General features: G+C 41.2%; 2 protein-coding genes across 3 annotated transcripts in view; both read right to left on the bottom strand.

The window, feature by feature from the left end:
* Nucleotides 1-18,357, bottom strand: part of LOC103524935 — a 90,752-nt gene that overhangs the window by 29,433 nt on the left and 42,962 nt on the right. For both annotated transcript variants that reach the window (XM_017449807.2, XM_008489977.3), the window contains 3 exons: nt 14,309-14,483; nt 13,558-13,625; nt 10,615-11,705 (listed from right to left, as the gene is read on the bottom strand). In XM_017449807.2, the coding sequence (XP_017305296.1) occupies nt 10,646-11,705; nt 13,558-13,625; nt 14,309-14,483 (1,303 nt within the window). In that variant the 3' untranslated portion in view covers nt 10,615-10,645. The remainder of the gene's footprint in view (nt 1-10,614; nt 11,706-13,557; nt 13,626-14,308; nt 14,484-18,357) is intronic.
* On the bottom strand, nt 1,549-7,835 carry LOC103524943. The gene is made up of 5 exons (XM_008489985.2): nt 7,739-7,835; nt 4,660-4,859; nt 4,117-4,257; nt 3,239-3,405; nt 1,549-1,695 (listed from the first exon to the last, which is right to left on the bottom strand). The coding sequence occupies exons 1-5, from the start codon at nt 7,833-7,835 to the stop codon at nt 1,647-1,649; spliced, it is 654 nt and encodes a 217-aa protein (XP_008488207.1). The 3' UTR covers nt 1,549-1,646.

Raw genomic sequence — 18,357 nt, 5'->3', positions numbered from 1 at the left:
AGGGCGGACCACGTTGAACAGGTAACTACCCACATGTGCAGACGACTCGCAGAAGTCGGACAGGAGTTTGAGAAGGAAGAGGCGGTCCTCAACGGGTAGGTCGGTTGCAGTCCACAACGCCTCGTGCGACCGTGTGTCTTCAAAACAGGCGCAGCCTGTCAACGAAGGCTCAGGAGTGCGCCGAACCCGTAAGTGGCGCTTCGCATCGAGAGCTCAAATAGAAGCGCCGTTGCGCAAGGGAGACGAATAGTAGGAGCCGAGAACATAAAAGAGGCGGAGGCGGGTCGTACGCCCAGGTTACAGGTAGAAACTGTCCCGCAGGGAATAGCAAGACCTACCACTACGCAAGCGAAGAGCGGGCACGGACGATGAACAGAAACGGCAAAGGACCTGATGTGGAAGAGGTGGGCTAAGTTGTGCAGGCTGGGTGATGTGGGGGGGGGGGCATCTGGGAGACCTTGGAGCTTATGGTTGAAGACAGTTCAGATATTACGCTCAAAATAGGTAATTAGGTACTTTGATGAGTAGGTCGTTTGTATGAATGCCGTGTATTTTTGTGGGTATGCAATAGGGAACACATTCTCAAGAATAATTTTATTATTTCCTCACGTGTCTTGCTTAGGATTTGTCGAATGTGTAGGTAATCTACATGGCCTAAAAAAAAATTGTCTATCTAGGTACCTGGACCATAATTTTATACATTGTAGGTTATTTTATAATTTCTAAACCTATTTTACCTACCTAGGTATACCCCATCTATAATGCCATTTTTGTATTTTTGATTGATTCCAATCCCTGGAAATTGCCCATACCTACGAGTATTTTCATTTCGTTTAGGTACTTTTTTATTATTATTTATTGTTAATACGCTTCCAGTACTGCTTGCATTTTCAACTTCTCCATCGAGCGACCAGTCTATAATTTAATTTTATTTTAAAACATAGACCTCACTGTCGTTCAGTCAAATACCTATACCTACCTAAAAAAAAAGTCTGCAAATTATGAAAACGCTGAAGCTACATTTAAATAAGTATTTAATTTTATGTTTGTTTTTGCACAATTATTATACAGATTTATTAAACATATTATTTATATTTATTGTAATTTTACAACCTTTTTTCCATTTCATTACCTAGTGTTCATTCTATACCACCACTATTTCAAGTATTTTATCAACCACTAGCCGAAATTCTGCTAGTAAATCCTTAAGGAATGGCCGTATCGTGTTATCAATATAAATCCACCTCCTCCTCCTCCTCCTCCTCCTGGCCGTTCATGTCACTCATCCATTTAGTGGTCATTTAGTGCATTTAGTGGCGTAGCGAAACAAAAACGAACCGGAAAATAGCCTATAACCTTCACGGGAGTGCAAGCAATAAGTTGACAAAGTTTCATAGCAATCGGATGAGCAGTTTGGCCAGGCATAAAGTTCGAACAAACTTACACACACAAACATCATTCATTTTCATACATTAGATTCAGGATTGAGATTGAGATCCTTCATGGAGCTTTATTCAGGATCGTTGGAGATCTTTCAGTATCTTCTGGTCATACCTACATTAGATTCAGGATTGAGATTGAGATCCTTCATGGAGCTTTATTCAGGATCGTTGGAGATCTTTCAGTATCTTCTGGTGTCACTTCTTCTAGTGTTGAGCATAGAAGTGGTAAAACCTTTCAGCGATTTCATCCGATCTGAAAACGGAACAAAAGGTAAAGATTAGGAACATATAAAAATTAGTACCTAAGTAAAGTACCTACTTACCTACCTGCGAGTAGTGATGATCTTCGTTGAGCATAGAAGTGGTAAAACCTTTCAGCGATTTCATCCGATCTGAAAACGGAGTAAAAGGTAAAGATTAGGAACATATAACAATTAGTACCTACCTAAGTAAAGTACTTACCTACCTGCGAGTAGTGATGATCTTCAAAGCAGCCAGCCTAGTTATAGTTAGCATGGGAAGGTAACGTGCCTGCATTGGTCGCAAGTTCGATTCTCGCCTGGGACGAATTTCACCCGAGACAGCCTATACAGATAGGGTTCGTTCTTGGAACGGCTGGCTTTCTCCCATCCTTTCCTTCTTTTCTTCGATTTCGGGATAAGACCTTCATTGTTACAGTTCCCTCTATTAAAAAAAGAATGGCTGGCTTTAAAGATTTGGGCAGGATTTTCCTGTGGTATAGAGAGGCCAGAACTGCTTGAAATCCCTGTAACAACAGAATATACCTTGTTTATACTGCACTGAGAGAAAAAATGGTGACAGGGTGCCACAAGTTTAGTGTTTAAGAACTCTATTATAGGGTTACTTCCCCTGATTTAGGCTGTTGGAATGCTATATTATAGTGTTGACCTTCCAGATATAGAGTTCAATATCAGGGTTGCCGGAACCAAGTCACCCGATTAGGCTGCCGGCACCCTAGTTTTTTTTACACCACCGAGGATAAAATTCCATACCTCGGCTGGGATTGAACCCACGCCCTCCTGTTTACCAGTCGAGCGCCTTGACCACTACACCATCGAGGTAGGTAAGCGTTGTGTTAGTTTGGGATTAGGTTGGATTCACCACATACACGTAGGTACCTAGCTGCAGAAGATGTACTACTGAAGGGTTACTCATGAAACTCACAAGCACAGAGAGGAACTATCAGGGTTTGGTAGGTAGTTAGGTACCTACTACTTGTTTTGTCTTTACTATAAGTTCTCTTCTAATCTTATTGGAAAACTCACTTGTTCAAACGTTTCTTCTAATTTTCTTTTTACTGAAAACGTCTTACAAAAACATCTCCAAATAATCAGGCTCTTCAAAAACCAAGCTTCCTGTCCCTACGAAATTTTCTTCAAGACTGAAAAATCAATATTGACATCATTTTCCTAGGCAACAAAAATCAATCAATGCCTAGCAACCAACATCAAAGAAGTCGATTTAGGCCCACCACACACGGTCACTGGAAAGACCTAACCTGCGCAATCCAGGGCTATTCGGCGATTGCCTGGATAGTAATCTTAATCCCAAAAAGCTTCGCGGGCCACCAAAATGGGCTTTGAGAATTATTTCTTATTGTTCAGTTAGGTATTTATTATCAGAATACTGGTGCTTATAATTCTGGGTTTATTACTGGCGGACCACATGTGGCCGCGAGCCGCTATTTGGAAACCCCCGTTCTATCCTGTTCTTTTTCTATCGTTCATTTTATCGTCCCGTGTTAGATTATGGGACGATAAAATGGTTTAACTTACGCTTTCCCGGAGCAGAATCTCATCATATTCTGGAACATACTCGGACATGAGTGTTTATCCACCACTTTGAGATGAAACATGAACGCATTGGACAGCAAGTGTAAGATCTCGGCCATAGGAACTTTATGCAGGTATTTGGCTCTCAACTGAGATTTCCCGTAACATATCTGAAAAACCGACGACAAATGCATGAAATCCACTCACTATCAGGTTCGCCTGACAGGTACACCTGATCAGGTTCACCTGTGAGGTCTACCTGATACATGATCAGCATCACACACACTTTCAGGTACACCTCACAGGTACGGCTGAAAAGGTTCGTCTGTCAGGTCTACTGATGAGCACACACACTATCAGGTATACCTGATCAGGTGTACCTGTCGTCAGGTCTACCTGATAGTGAGTGCAGGCCTTAGAGTAACCTCCGTGGCCGATGAGGTAAGTATGTGCTATACCTACTAGGTTTGCACACCGCGGAGATCCCAGGATCGATTCCTGGCAGAACCAAAGTTTTTTTTAGAATCTGTGTCTGTAATACCTACGGGGTGCACTCAGACCTGTTGGGACACCTGGAGTAGCAACTTACCTACTTCTATTGTGTAGCGATCAGTGGCAGCTAGAGATGTTCATAATCGATTATGCATAATCGATTATTTAAAAAATCGTCATCGAATAATCGATTATGAACATCACTAGTGGCAGCATTACGAATTACCTATAAGACTTGAGAGTAAAGGAAAATTAATAAAGTTGATTAAATTTGTAAAGAAAGCTACTCGTAACGCTGTCTCCCTCCCTCCCCCTCTCTCTCTCTCTCTCTCTCTCTCTCTCTCTTTCTCTCTCTCTCTCTCTCTTTCTCTCTCTCTCTCTTCACCTACCTGGATGGCATTATTCACAGTGGGCGCAAGGAACGAGTGTTTGGGAAGAAGCAGATAAGCTTGTCCGGCTATAAATCCGGCTATCAAGCTATACCTTGGATCATTGCGCCCAAATACTTGTCGCAAACAACAGCAGACGAGCTGGAAAAGAAAACATTGAGGTGATGGTTATACAAGCCTACACTGAGAAAAAAAAAAATGGTGACAGAATGCCACAAGTTTAGGGTGGAAGAACTCTATTAATGGGTTACTTTCCCTGATTTAGGGTTGGGACATCGAGACGAAAACATCGATGTTCGATATCAAATACTTGTCGCAAACAACAGCAGACGAGCTGGAAAAGAAAACATTGAGGTGATGGTTATACAAGCCTACACTGAGAAAAAAAAAATGGTGATAGGGTGCCACAAGTTTAGGGTGGAAGAACACTATTATTGGGTTACTTCCCCTGATTTAGGCTGTTGGAATGCTATATTATAGTGTCGAGCTTCCCGATATAGAGTTTAGTATTAGAGTGCCGGAACCCAGTTGTAATGCATGGGCTTCTTCATCATAGTAGAATTCAGATATGAACTCGGTAGTAGTAGTTATGGCCTCGGTATACGAGACTGGTACATAGACATGGAACTCATCCAGACCTTTGAGTAGTACACCTAGTTCCCCGGTCTCTGCTAGACGATTGAGACGGCGATGGTTACCCACATACTGACCTCGGATCCAGCACTTGGGAACACTGCGAGTACCTGATGAGGAAGAAATAAGAAGTGATTAGACTTTTGGAATGTTTGGCGAATAAAATAGAATAGCATATACCTCGCTTATAATAGACTGCCGGAATGAGACTGAAAAGTTCCTTTACTCTTGTTTGTACCGGGTATGGCTGATTTCACCAACTTGGTCTCATTAATTTCAGTGGAGATTTTAATCCTAAAAACTGTGTTTCACGAAGATTAAACTGTGGATTTTTTTTTCCAAAAAAGACGGAGGACTGGATAGAGGGAGAAAATACGGGTTCCGGGAAAACCATATCTATTAGGACAAATTTCGCCGCAGACGGGAAAGGAACCAGCGTTTTAGCGCTTACAAATAAAACGTGGGCCGTTCTACCCTCCAAGCTAACTAAGTTGACCTTATCTGTTATGGTAAAGTCACAGCGTATTGTCCGAGAATTCAATATGGCGCCAACGAATTCCCTCCTTATTCTATTCTATTCTATTCTATTCAAAACTTACTTGGCTTGATCATCCAGAACACACAGGAGACCATTGGGTTTCCCCTCGACCAGCTGCAGACACAGCGTATTGTCCGAGAATTCAATATGGCGCCAACGAATTCCCTCCTTATTCTATTCTATTCTATTCTATTCAAAACTTACTTGGCTTGATCATCCAGAACACACAGGAGACCATTGGGTTTCCCCTCGACCAGCTGCAGACACAGCGTATTGTCCGAGAATTCAATATGGCGCCAACGAATTCCCTCCTTATTCTATTCTATTCTATTCTATTCAAAACTTACTTGGCTTGATCATCCAGAACACACAGGAGACCATTGGGTTTCCCCTCGACCAGCTGCAGACACAGCGTATTGTCCGAGAATTCAATATGGCGCCAACGAATTCCCTCCTTATTCTATTCTATTCTATTCTATTCAAAACTTACTTGGCTTGATCATCCAGAACACACAGGAGACCATTGGGTTTCCCCTCGACCAGCTGCAGACACAGCGTATTGTCCGAGAATTCAATATGGCGCCAACGAATTCCCTCCTTATTCTATTCTATTCTATTCTATTCAAAACTTACTTGGCTTGATCATCCAGAACACACAGGAGACCATTGGGTTTCCCCTCGACCAGCTGCAGACACAGCGTATTGTCCGAGAATTCAATATGGCGCCAACGAATTCCCTCCTTATTCTATTCTATTCTATTCTATTCAAAACTTACTTGGCTTGATCATCCAGAACACACAGGAGACCATTGGGTTTCCCCTCGACCAGCTGCAGACACAGCGTATTGTCCGAGAATTCAATATGGCGCCAACGAATTCCCTCCTTATTCTATTCTATTCTATTCTATTCAAAACTTACTTGGCTTGATCATCCAGAACACACAGGAGACCATTGGGTTTCCCCTCGACCAGCTGCAGACACAGCGTATTGTCCGAGAATTCAATATGGCGCCAACGAATTCCCTCCTTATTCTATTCTATTCTATTCTATTCAAAACTTACTTGGCTTGATCATCCAGAACACACAGGAGACCATTGGGTTTCCCCTCGACCAGCTGCAGACACAGCGTATTGTCCGAGAATTCAATATGGCGCCAACGAATACCCTCCTTGTTGTATTCTTCCTGTTCGTATTGAAACACGTGCTGGTTGAAGTAGTACTGCAGGTGTTCGTTGGCGTAGTTGATGCACAGCTGCTCGAAACTACCAACGAAAAATTAAATGAAAGAAAAATTTTAGTTTGGAAAAAAATAAGCGGAAAGTAATTTAAGTAAAAAAATAATTGGAGTAAAAAGTACCGTAAAAAGTTAGAGAGCAACTAACTGCCAAAGAAAATTTGCGAAACAAAATTTGGTTGGACTGTGACAGCGAAAAATTTAGTAAAGAAAAAGAGTTTTGTTTTTTTGTTTTTTTTTTTTTTTTTTTTTTTTTTTTTTTTTTTTTTTTTTTTTAAGAGGTTTGACAGAGGGAACTGTAACTCTAGGGTCTTATCGTCCCGAAATCGGAGAGAGAAGGAAGACAGGATAGGAGAAAGCCAGCCGTTCCGAGAACGAACATTATCCCATCAGGATAAAATCCGCCCCGGGCGGGAATCGAACCCGCGGCCTAGCGCTTACAAGGCAGACGCACTACCAACTAAGCTGGCTACTACTAAAAACCTTAAAAGCTATATAGTGACGTTAAACCTAATAATAACAAAGTCTTTAATGCTTAATACCTTAATAGTGCTCATACTGCTCGCATAGGACTGAAAAGTCCCTTTACTCCAGCAGTAGGCTACTACTATCGTCAAATTCTCAAAATATAATTGAGGACAAAAATTCATACCTCGGCTGTGGGATTGAACCCACGCCCTCCTGTTTACCAGGCAAGCGTCTTGACCAACACCGAGGTAGGTCTATTTGAACAATGTTTGTCAAAATACTTACGTGTATTTTATTGTGACTTTTTTTTTTTTTTTTTAAGAATACAAAATTTCTCTTTGGACTAATAGAGAAATTTCGTATGACTAAAAAAAAAAATAAAAAGAAAATGGTCACAATAAAATACGGCTATACTTACGTGTATTTTTTCTTGGTAATTTTCACTGTACTAGAGTTTGTTCCTTTTTGAACATCCTGTGATTGTAGTGTAGGCCATGTCTCTTTGCCTTGTAGTAACTTAAGAAGATACCTAAGATGGTTGAGATGAATTTATGTAGTTCACAGGTAGGTATTCTCAAGCAACGTTGGGCGTGGTTGATATCCAGATGGGTGTCCATCTAAGAAATCACGAGCTGTTGGCTTTTACCGACCCCTCTTAGACGAGGTTGAAGCGTTGAAGTAAGAAGACTAAGAAGTACAGCTTGTCAGGTCATCACCGAATGAAGCGAAATTACACCTTTTTATCTACGTAGGTAGCTCTTCGTGCCACTACCACTTCCGTCGTATTCGTCGGGATTCGAACCCACGATCTCCAGTTTACAAATCGTTTGTCGATATTGGACCATTGGGCCATGAGAATAGCGTGGCGATATTCGTGTTTTTCATAAGATTATTCAGTACACGGGATTCGAACCTGTAACTCCTGGAGCGGACATTATCAAAACCGATCTGTAGGTACAAATGTAGACCAGGTAATGTTGACTGTTGTAGTTTTGAATTGTAGGCGCGGTGCTTTTGTTACTTTGGTACTGCGAGCTGAGCGATTTGGGGACCGGGTTGTAGATTTGCGTCTGTAGGTTCAAACATAGGAGCATTAAAGACATATAGACAGAATACAAACTGACCATCGAAAATTTGACCCGATTAAAAAAAAAAAAAGATGAGTAGTGTTCCACCGCAGCTTTTATTTCGTAGCAATGAAACAACTGCTACATTAGACGCATGTGGTCTGTGTCGTAGCATGCTCATCCCGTAGTATGCCTATCAGATGGGCGAGAAGAGACACAATACTTCCCGTTTAGGTGCTGGGTCTACACGAGAACACCAGAAAGTAACCCGTTGATATAGTACCCCGATTACATTACTTTCCTTCCTCTATAGGATAAGGAAAGTAAAAGTCAAACAGATTTAAATGATTTTATTAAGCCAAACCAGCGTGACAGCACTTCACGTGTACCAATTCGTATTCCATACCTCGGCTGGGATTGAACCCACGCCCTCCTGTTTACCAGGCGAGCGCCTTGACCACTACACCACCGAGGCAGGTGAGGGACTGTGAAATTGGGCATAAGTTGGTAGAAAAATTGACAATCCAGGTCTTACTTACACAAAGATCCAGGACAAGAATACCTTTCCACAGGCACACAATTAGGGGTATACCTAAAAAACTGATTACACAAAATTCAACTGATTGGCCATAAGGAGTGCGAAAATTAGCTGACTGACCATAAGGCAATATGCAAAATGGCGGTTTACATCGTTTGGCGAAAGAAAATTTCGGAAAAGTCGTACCATTTTCCAGTAGTACAGGAATCGTACTCCTTATTGCCAATCAGTTGATTTTTATGATCCCGAAAGTGGTTTTTCCTATACTACTGGAAAATGGTACGATTTTTCCGAAATTTTCTTTCGCCAAACGATGTAAACCGCCGTTTTGCATATTGCCTTGTGGTCAGTCAGCTAATTTTCGCACTCCTTATGGCCTATCAGTTGAATTTTGTGTAATCAGTTTTTCAGGTATACCTCACAATTTCAGGAATACTTGGATAACCAATTCATTAAATTTTAATCCCATTTCATGCGGTTTCAAAAACGTAGGGTGTTGAAAATAAACCTATTGATTCCGAGGAAAGCCCAAGTCATTTTGTAACTACTATTGTTCGTAAAAATAACTAAAAATAAAATATTACTAAAACAAACTGTTTTATCTTCCTTAATTTTTATACCTTTCTTCATTTTTGGTTTCCCTCCCAGTTAAAAATAATACCAATACATATGTAAGTAGGTACTAGGTAGGTATGTACTAATTTTTAAAAACGTTTTCCCCAAATTATTTCACGTGAGATTTTCTGATTTTAGTTTCAGTATGTGGACATAATCGGTGTGAACAGATATGCTTCCTGGTATCGAGACTCGGGTAAACTGTCTATCATACAAATCCAGGTACCTCTGGAGATGAACCTATGGTATAGGACATTTGATAAGCCGGTTCTTATAACAGAGTACGGCGCTGGATCTTTATCAGGACAACATGTGGTAAGTCTCAAATAATAAGTAGGTATCAGGGCCGTATTTGCCCCCCCCCCTCGAGCTTAATTTTTCCCTTCACTGTAGGCTAGACTCCGAAAATTTGGAGTATTTCCCCCCGGTACATCACTGTTGGGCGGTTGGGCCTCTCGGCCTCCCCCCCTCTACAAAATCCTGGTATACGGTACTGGTACCTATATCTGACACAAACACCAACTTAATCTAATTCGAAGTAATTTCTAGACGTGTTAAAAACACGCTGTATTCACCATTCGACCAATTTTACATCCAAAGTTTCAGCGTTTCAGGAGATAAATCCCAGGAGTCAATCGGGAGTGCTAGGGACTGTAAGGCATGTTCAGAGGTTAAGAAACACGTTGACCTAAGATGGGACTGTAGGCCCGCCTGTTAGGGAACCAAATAACTAACTAATGTAACTGCTATGGTCTTATCGTCCCGAAATCGAAGAGAGAAGGAAGACAGGATAGGAGAAAGCCAGCCGTTCGGAGAACGAACATCAACCGCCCCGGGTGGGAATCGAACCCGCGGCCTAGCGCTTACAAGGCAGACGCACTACCAACTAAGCTAACTAGGCTGGCTGCTCAAAGTTTGGGTTGCCAGATGACACAGCATCAAGCTTGCCGAAACGGAGTTTCACCGTTTTACTACTCAAACGGAATTGTTACACTGAAATCAGATTGAAATATACCTTGTTTAAGCCTGATTCACACTATAGTGCCAGTCAAGGTCCAGTCACGGTCCGGTAACGGTCCGATCAAATGATTGTTGAAGGCAAGTAAATGCGAGTGTACACACTAGACGTTCTAGTCAAGGTACGGTAACGGTTAGCTCACAGTCAAAATTTTATCCTGCCCGAATAGGACTGAAAAGTTCCTTTACTCGCAAAAATAAAGGAATATGTTATCCTCTTCAGGCCTTAAATTTTGTTCAGTGATTGGAAACTGGTGAATAAATCAACGTGCACTGGCTGTGTTCATGAGAAGTACCTATGGGTACATCAGGTACAATCGCTGATAACGGAGAAATTTTGTTTAGGTCTAGGTAACACTTACGAGCAATTCCAGCAATACGAGCAATTTCTAACTCGTATGTACAGAGATCCCTCGTATTACTCTTGGGTCTGACTGCAAGAACTTATTTCATGTGTTAAAAAACTACCACTATCCTGTGTTGTTGTAGGCAGTGTTAGTACTAATGATACCCCAGCTGTAGCGGCCATCCGGTTCATTTGCTCCATAATATTCTTCTCCGTCACCCCAGGCGGTGCTGTGCTGTTATCCACCACATGTTGCACCGGCAAACCGCGGCATATCCGATCCACATGCGGCACAACCGCGCCCACCCAACGCGTGAATGTCTCTTCCAGATCCAACGTGTCTGCCTTCTCTACCGGTAATATACGCGTACCTCCTAGGTCTCCGGTCATTTTATCCAAGTTGACACCGAACGCACAGAAGTTACTCTTGTATAGTTTAGACCCAAGGCCGAGCACCGCGTAGTAGACATTGTGGTAGGGGAGATGATCAAAATATCGGAACAGGAGACAGTTATCATAGTACCTCCTTGCGTTACGCGGGGGATCCCCCTCACCTGTGGTAGACGCTACAAACAGTACTAACTCAGCGGCATCTATCCATAGCAACGCCTCTACATTCACCACCTGACTGGAGAATAGTTTACGCCCGGGCCGGCGCGACGTGTTGAATTTCGTCATGAGTATGTCATGCAACCGGTGCGCGTACTTCTCGGCCGTGCCTGACTCCGACGCATGCGCAATGTAGGTACGGATGATAGGGGAGGGGGTGGTGGGTGTAAAGCGTGACCGGGTGGTCAGGGTCACATATTTGGTACGCTTCTGTCGCTGGTAGATCACGGTGCTATCGCGAGTACCCTCAGCGAGTCTGATGTCTTGCTGTTGGGCTATTGACCGGGGGTTGGGGTCCTGCTGTTGGGCTATTGACCGGGGGTTAGGGTCTTGCTGTTGGGCTATTGACCGGGGGTTAGGGTCTTGCTGTTGGGCTATTGACCGGGGGTTGGGGTCCTGCTGTTGGGCTATTGACCGGGGGTTGGGGTCCTGCTGTTGGATCGGGGTCCCGTTATCCAATATCCTTGATTCTGGCATCACCTCACGAACTTTACGTCCTCGAGTGGTTAGGTTCGCCTGAAAACTACAGATGTATTAACTGATGCTAAGGAGTGAGTTTTTCCTCCTCTATTACAGTCCTATCCTAAACTTTAGTATAGTATGGAAAGGGTTTTATTTCTAATTTTTGTCATCCTAATTTTTTAACCACCTGTCCTCACGAGACTGTTCTCTTATTACACCTCTTACTCTACTCTATCTGGGCATATGACAGAATTGTTTTCGATCTATTTTTTTTTTCTTCTTCTTCTTTCGACACTAGCAGATTGTATTGTAATGGATACGGAGCTGTTTTGAGTGTTTTCTAATATCTAAGGGAGGTCTACCACTGACAGTTAACGCAGTGTCAAGGGGTTTCTTTAACGCCACCCTTTTGATTTACACGGTCCAGTATTTCTTTTGAAAACTGTGGTAAGATCGGCCATTGGAAATTTAAAACTTAAAGGTACTGCTTCTAGAATACTAAAAGTTCCAACATACGGACTCGATGGAAAATGAATTCTATAGGAAATACTAACCAATACAGAAACATGGAGCGGAAATTTAAACCACAGGAAGATTAAAAAAAGAAAAAAAACACGGAGGTAAAATACCCACAGTTTGGACATTATTAATTTTCTTTCGTTTGAGTCATTTTTAGCTTAAAAATGGAAACAAAATATATATAATTAAAATTAAGAGGTTTGCTGGTATGGGGCTGTACTTGAAAGTAATCAGTAAACTAAATTTTAACCAATGATCATGAAACATTGGTACTTTACTTGGCTCATTACAAACACTTGAATCAATAATTCAACTTTGAGATCACAAATTAAGAAAGCAAGTGTTGGCCTCCAAGTCTCGAATAATAACTTCAAGCAACCACTTTGTACATCTGTCTGTGTACACAATAAGATTAATGACGGGAATTTATTTCTCTCCTCAAATACCACACAAGGGACCAAATGTTACCATTCAAGAGAAATAAAGAGAGTAAGAATTGTGTATGTTCAACTTTTTTAATCATTTTCAAAAGTGGGGGTGCAAAAGAAAAAGTTTAGAATAAAAAATAAAAAAAAAATGGACATAAAAAATGAACTGTCGGTAGGCGAGAAATAAAATTCACTGAACTTGTGGGGGTATTCCGTAGAATATTTTTTTATATATATTTTGCAACTCTGTACAATCACTTAAATGACTAAAAAATCAAAAAAATAAAAAATAAAGAGGTAGTTTTTTAAGAAATAAGAGCGAGAGATAAGGTCAAAGGAGAGAAAGCTGTTCAAAAAATGAAACTCTTTACAGAAACTACAAGATGGAAATTTGCCATTTTTAGTAAACCACTTATCTCTTTTGTGAAATACCTTAGGTAATACAATTATACCAAATTATTACTGAACCTCTTGTTTTTGATCATTTTCTCTCCATTTAAAAATAAAAAAACCCATGTTTCAATTGTGACTTCACATAAACTTACATCTAAAATAAACGAACCATCCCCCCAAATGGGGCTTTCTTTAATCCCTGTCTCAGTGGACAAAGAAAAGGCCAACCAAATTTTCTTTTCATTTGGGTAAAAAACACAAAAATACACTTAATAAAATAAAACGAGATTTTTCTTTTGCTGTTAAATATGTTACTAATGTGCAAACATTGACTTACAATGTTATATACACACACATGTAATTAAAATCCCGAACTCCCGCTCTTAGTAATTAAAAAAGTACCTAGGGCGCACGCGGACGCGCGAAAAAAAGGATTTTGCTTTTTCTCTCTCATTCATTCATTTATGTATTTACATGTACATTCAAATATAGAAACACCCAGTTTTCTTAATTTAAAATTGTTTAGAGGGGGGAGGGGAAATTATAAAATAAAGTGAGAGAGAATTTATTTACTCGTCATCTTCCTCATCTGCTTCTTCGTTCACGGGGGCCACACTTCGGTTCTTGTATGCAGTCATTTCCTGGGGGGGAGTAGAGAGAAGGAAATGGATTAGAACTTAGAATTAGAACACAGATTGAAAAACAATACCAAAAAGTACTTTACGTAAATATCGGAACTTTTTGGTAGAATAATTTATTGTCATCTGAGATATGTAGGCAAGTCTGCCAAGATTCAAGTTTCTTAACCCGGTAACTGTGGCTCAAAAGGTAGAAGAAAATTTAGTTGGGAAAATAACTTGGGATAGGTAATTACGAGTAGTCCGTTCGGGATAAAATCCGCCTCCGGGCGGCGGGAATTGCACCCGCGGCCTAGCTCTTACAAGGCGCTACCTTCCAAGCGAACTAGGCTAGAAGAAGTACTTTCTAAATGTCATTGGCATGTCGCACAAGGGTCGTAAATCCATTCTTAGGTGTCTATGTCTACATTACAATCGATAAGAGTCAATTCACAACGTCTGGAACCCATATAAAAGTGGAGGTTTTCATCCGCAATGCCAAATCTAATTTTAACCCTCCTTGTCTCACTTTTTAATATGAGGGTCTGAAAAATCTATTTGAAATTTTAAGCGTTCTTCTTCAATCATGGCCCTTAGAACCTATTTAATAATCATCTTTATAACGGGCCCCTAGAAGCTATTTAATCTTCATCTTTATAACGGGCCCATAGAAGCCTAGAACCTATTTAAACACCTCCTTTTCTCACCTTTTCATATCGGGCCTTGTCCTTCTCCGCCATCTGTTCATACTTGGTTTTGACGCTAGGGTCTACGTCTGCCCACTTCTTGCCCAACTCCTTGGCAATGTCCCCCACTCCGTACTCGGGGTTATCCTGCTTGATCTTGCCACGCTCGTCATTGCAGAACCAGAAGAACGCGGATCTGTCGGAGGAAAGAAGAATAGGCATTAGTTAATATTGGAGGTCAATATTGGTTAATAGGCATTGGTTAATATTTAAAGGGCACGGTTACTCCGTACTCGGGGTTATCCTGCTTGATCTTGCCACGCTCGTCATTGCAGAACCAGAAGAACGCGGATCTGTCGGAGGAAAGAAGAATCGACATTAGTTAATATTGGAGGTGGTAAGTTTTAGAATAAGAAAATTGTCATTCCTTAAATTTATATTTGGAGTGTTATTTTTTACTTTTTCTAGAAGATATGGGCGATTGATTTTGTTGTTCAGTCATTTGCTAAGGAATTGTACGTATATACTATGTACGTTTCTTCTTTTACTTAATAAGGTGATATTCATGGCTTGTGCTAAATCTTTATATGACATATGCTCTGGGTATACAGGATGGAAACCTTTGAATTATTTTATGGAAAAGATATTTTATATAAAATTGATAGAAACATCATCCAAGTGATGGGACAAAGGCCGCTTAAGGTAGAAACACACTACTATCACGTCTAGAGAGTTCACGTGACGTGACAGTAGTTACCTTTACAAGGTAGTAGTAAGCAAAAATTGTCAAAAATCACAACTTTTGGCCTGGCCTGGTTATTTTTTTAGTTGACTCGTGTGGTCCGTGTTCAGTAGTATGTCCCTCATCAGATTGGCTATAAGAGACACAATACTTCCCATGAAGGTGCTGGGCCAACACGAGAAAAACAGAAAGTACCTCGTTGAAATGGCAAGCGAGCGTGTTACCACAGGGCTAACCATACCTCAATTCAATAATATCTCCGGAACGGTATGAGCTAGAGACTTGAACTTTGGTATGTAGTCCACAAATGTGACAAGAATGCAACACGTTTGTTTAATATAAGTGCCGCGGTTGGTGGTATTTTGACCGCTTTTTCACGGTTTTCGACCGCTTTTTCACGGTTTTCGACCGCTTATTGGCGGTTTTCAGCCATACTGATGACCAAACGGTTAGAGATATTGTAAAAGATACAATAGAAGAACACCCAAATAAGCATCATTCAATAGGATAAGGAAAGTCGTGTGATGTTCACACCAGATTTTTTTTCCCTCGTACTTCTGGTATATGAATTATGATCGCTAATGCAAATTACATACTGAACCCAACAGATATATACGTAGGCGTAGGGGTACTACTAGAGTCAACATGGAATAATTGAGAACTCAAGGGATCGATCGATACATTTTTTGTGCAAAGGTTTTGCCTGTATTGTAAAGAGAGTTTCTCAATTAGATGTATGTTTCTTGAAAGTTCTCGTTGATTGAGGCACAGAAAAAAAGTTATTCAATTGGTTTTCTGCTTCTCAATTATACTTTTCTCTAACAACTAGAGGTGTTTGGACTAGACATCAACGGACCCCAACATTTCCTCTAATAATCAACCAGGTTCGACTGTACTAGACAAGTACTCATTATATTAAACCTCTAACTAGTCAAAGTAATAGTCATTGGTGGTATTGTATTACAAGTGTCTCATGTCTCCTGACAGTGCTATCATATAGCCATACACACATGGCGTGATAGACTAAACTTGACATCAAGATACTAGCTACACTACACTAGTAAACAAGGAAAACAGTCAACAAGTAACCTGTCTCGGTGTACCATCTAATCAACCTGCTGTCAAAAATTGTGTATTTATTTGGAAAAGTGCGAAGCTAGAGGAAAGGGAGGTCAGAGAAGTTAACAAAGGAGAAGAAATTCATCAAAACACAAGAGAAAAGCTGTCAATAAAAACACCATTCACCCATTTTTAATTGAGATTCTTCTTAATCAAAGAAATAGAAAAAGAGGTCATGACAAACAAATAAAAACTGAAGTTCTCAACATAAATGAGCTTGTTCTATCTCGGGATAGAGGAGGGGGTGTTAATGATATAATGACGAAAAACTTTTTGATTGAAAAGAAAATGAGAAAAGAGGAGAAAAACTACAAGGAACCATTCCATTCCATCACCTCCTTCTCCTTCTCCCCTTTTTTCAAAGCCTCCAGACCAAAGTGTTTCCAACAGGGGGAGTAGCTGGGGGAGGTAGAAAAGGGGAGTCCGCGTAGAAATTGGGAGAGGGGGGTCTCCCCAAAAGAGGGAGAGATTAGTGCAGTTTAAAAACGGGGGAAAATTTTATAGTGCGCCGCGCCACATTCTTTCCCCTCTCGCCTTCCTTCCCTATAAGCGCTCCCTTTTCTCTCTCTCTAGCTTTCTCCTTCCCGCCTCCCACTTGAGCTTTCTCTCTCTCTCTCTCCCTCCCATTTCTGGCTCCCTCCCCCTATCTCTTTCTCCTAACTATCTCCCTCTCTCTCTGCTCTCAATTTAGGCCTCCTTCTCTTCCCATTTTAATCTCCCTCTCTCTTCTCTCATTTTAGACCTCCTTCTTTATATCTCCAAATCACCTCCTCTCTCTCTTTCTCACCCTTTATCCCCCCTTTCCACCCTCTTTATCGTGAGAAATTCTCCATCTCTCTCTCTCGTTTGGTGGAGTATTGAACGCTCTCCCCCCCTCTGTCCCTCCCTATATAAACTTTCTGTCCCTCCCTAGATAAAATTTCAGCAGGGGAAAGAAAAACACTGGGCAAATGGGAACAAGGACTTAAAAGTAGGTGGGAGGTAGGGACAGATTAAATGAGGGAGGGGAGAGACTTGAAATTAGAAAGGGAGGGAGAGAAAATGAGTGAGAGAGACTTGAGAGAAGGATAGAAGAAGAGAGAAAATGAGCGAGAGGGAAGAGACTGGCGATTAGAGGTGAGAGGAAGAAACGGTGTGAGAAAGGGAGAGAATTGAGATTAGAGAAGGGAGAAAATGGGCGAGAGAGGGAAGAGACTTCAGATTAGAGGTGAGAGGAGAATAGAGGGAGGAAGAAATGGTTTGAGAAAGGGAGAGATTGAGATTAGAGAAGGGAGAAAATGACTGAGAGAGGGAAGAGACTGGCGATTAGAGGTGAGAGGAGGATAAAGGGAGGAAGAAACGGTGTGAGAAAGGGAGAGAATTGAGATTAGAGAAGGGAGAAAATGAGCGAGAGAGGGAAGAGACTTCAGATTAGAGGATCGAAAGAGGGAAAAAAAGGGAGGAACTTGAAACTGGAGGGGAAGGGAGAGAGAGAAAGAAGTAAATGGTGTAGGAGGAGGGAAGTTTTCAAAAATTCCCAGAGTATACAAACACAATACCATAAACTTTTCAGCGTAGAGGTAAGTAGAGTGGAAAACGTGCTATTGTGACGGGAAATTAATTAACCTTGCTTAAAACAACAACAACAAGCAGTCTAAGTACTCCGTCTAAGCTAAGTTACTTCGTTTTCATTGTCTCAAGTTTTCAAGACATGAGATCTGTAGTGCTTGCAGCTCAATTATTGTCTTATTGCATGGGTTTACGAGTATTTGAACATCTTTATTAGATTTATTAGTGTGGCTGTCAGATATTGCTGGAGCATTTCATTTGAGATCTCCGTTCATGTGATGTTTGAGCCTTTACTGAATTGAGTCAAGTATTTTTTGAGCCTTTCATTTAATTTGAGATCTGTTTGTATGATGTATGGGTAGAATACTGAGTCAAGCCTCAACTATCGATAGCGTTCGATAGTCAAAACTATCGATAGTTATCGATAGTGCTATCGATAGTTCTCCTCCTCTAGTATCAAGAACTGTAGAGCGTTCGACCCTGTCAGTGCAGCGGCCTTCCTGGTACTCGAAAAGGCGTAATTTTTTGTCGTCAAAGGCGCTAACAAAACAACATTGCGGGTGTGATTCCCGCCCAGAGCGAACTTAATCTTAAACAGAGAAGGTTCGTTCTCGGAACGGATGGCTTTCTCCTGTCTTCCTTTTCTCTTGAATTTCGAGAC

This window comes from Diaphorina citri, unplaced genomic scaffold (genome assembly GCF_000475195.1).
Source record: "Diaphorina citri unplaced genomic scaffold, Diaci psyllid genome assembly version 1.1 scaffold128, whole genome shotgun sequence".
Taxonomy (NCBI): domain Eukaryota; kingdom Metazoa; phylum Arthropoda; class Insecta; order Hemiptera; family Psyllidae; genus Diaphorina; species Diaphorina citri.
Note: the sequence above shows the minus strand (reverse complement) of the source record. Positions and strands in the feature narration are given on the sequence as shown.

Excerpts from the sequence above, each read along its gene's own strand:
- LOC103524943 (XM_008489985.2), bottom strand. The coding sequence starts at position 7,835 with ATGGTCCAATATCGACAAACGATTTGTAAACTGGAGATCGTGGGTTCG. Across the intron at positions 4,258-4,659 it reads AATTCTACTATGATGAAGAA|CTCGTCTGCTGTTGTTTGCG; the intron begins GCCCATGCATTA and ends TTTCTTTTCCAG. Across the intron at positions 1,696-3,238 it reads AGATTCTGCTCCGGGAAAGC|ATCGGATGAAATCGCTGAAA; the intron begins GTAAGTTAAACC and ends TTCCGTTTTCAG.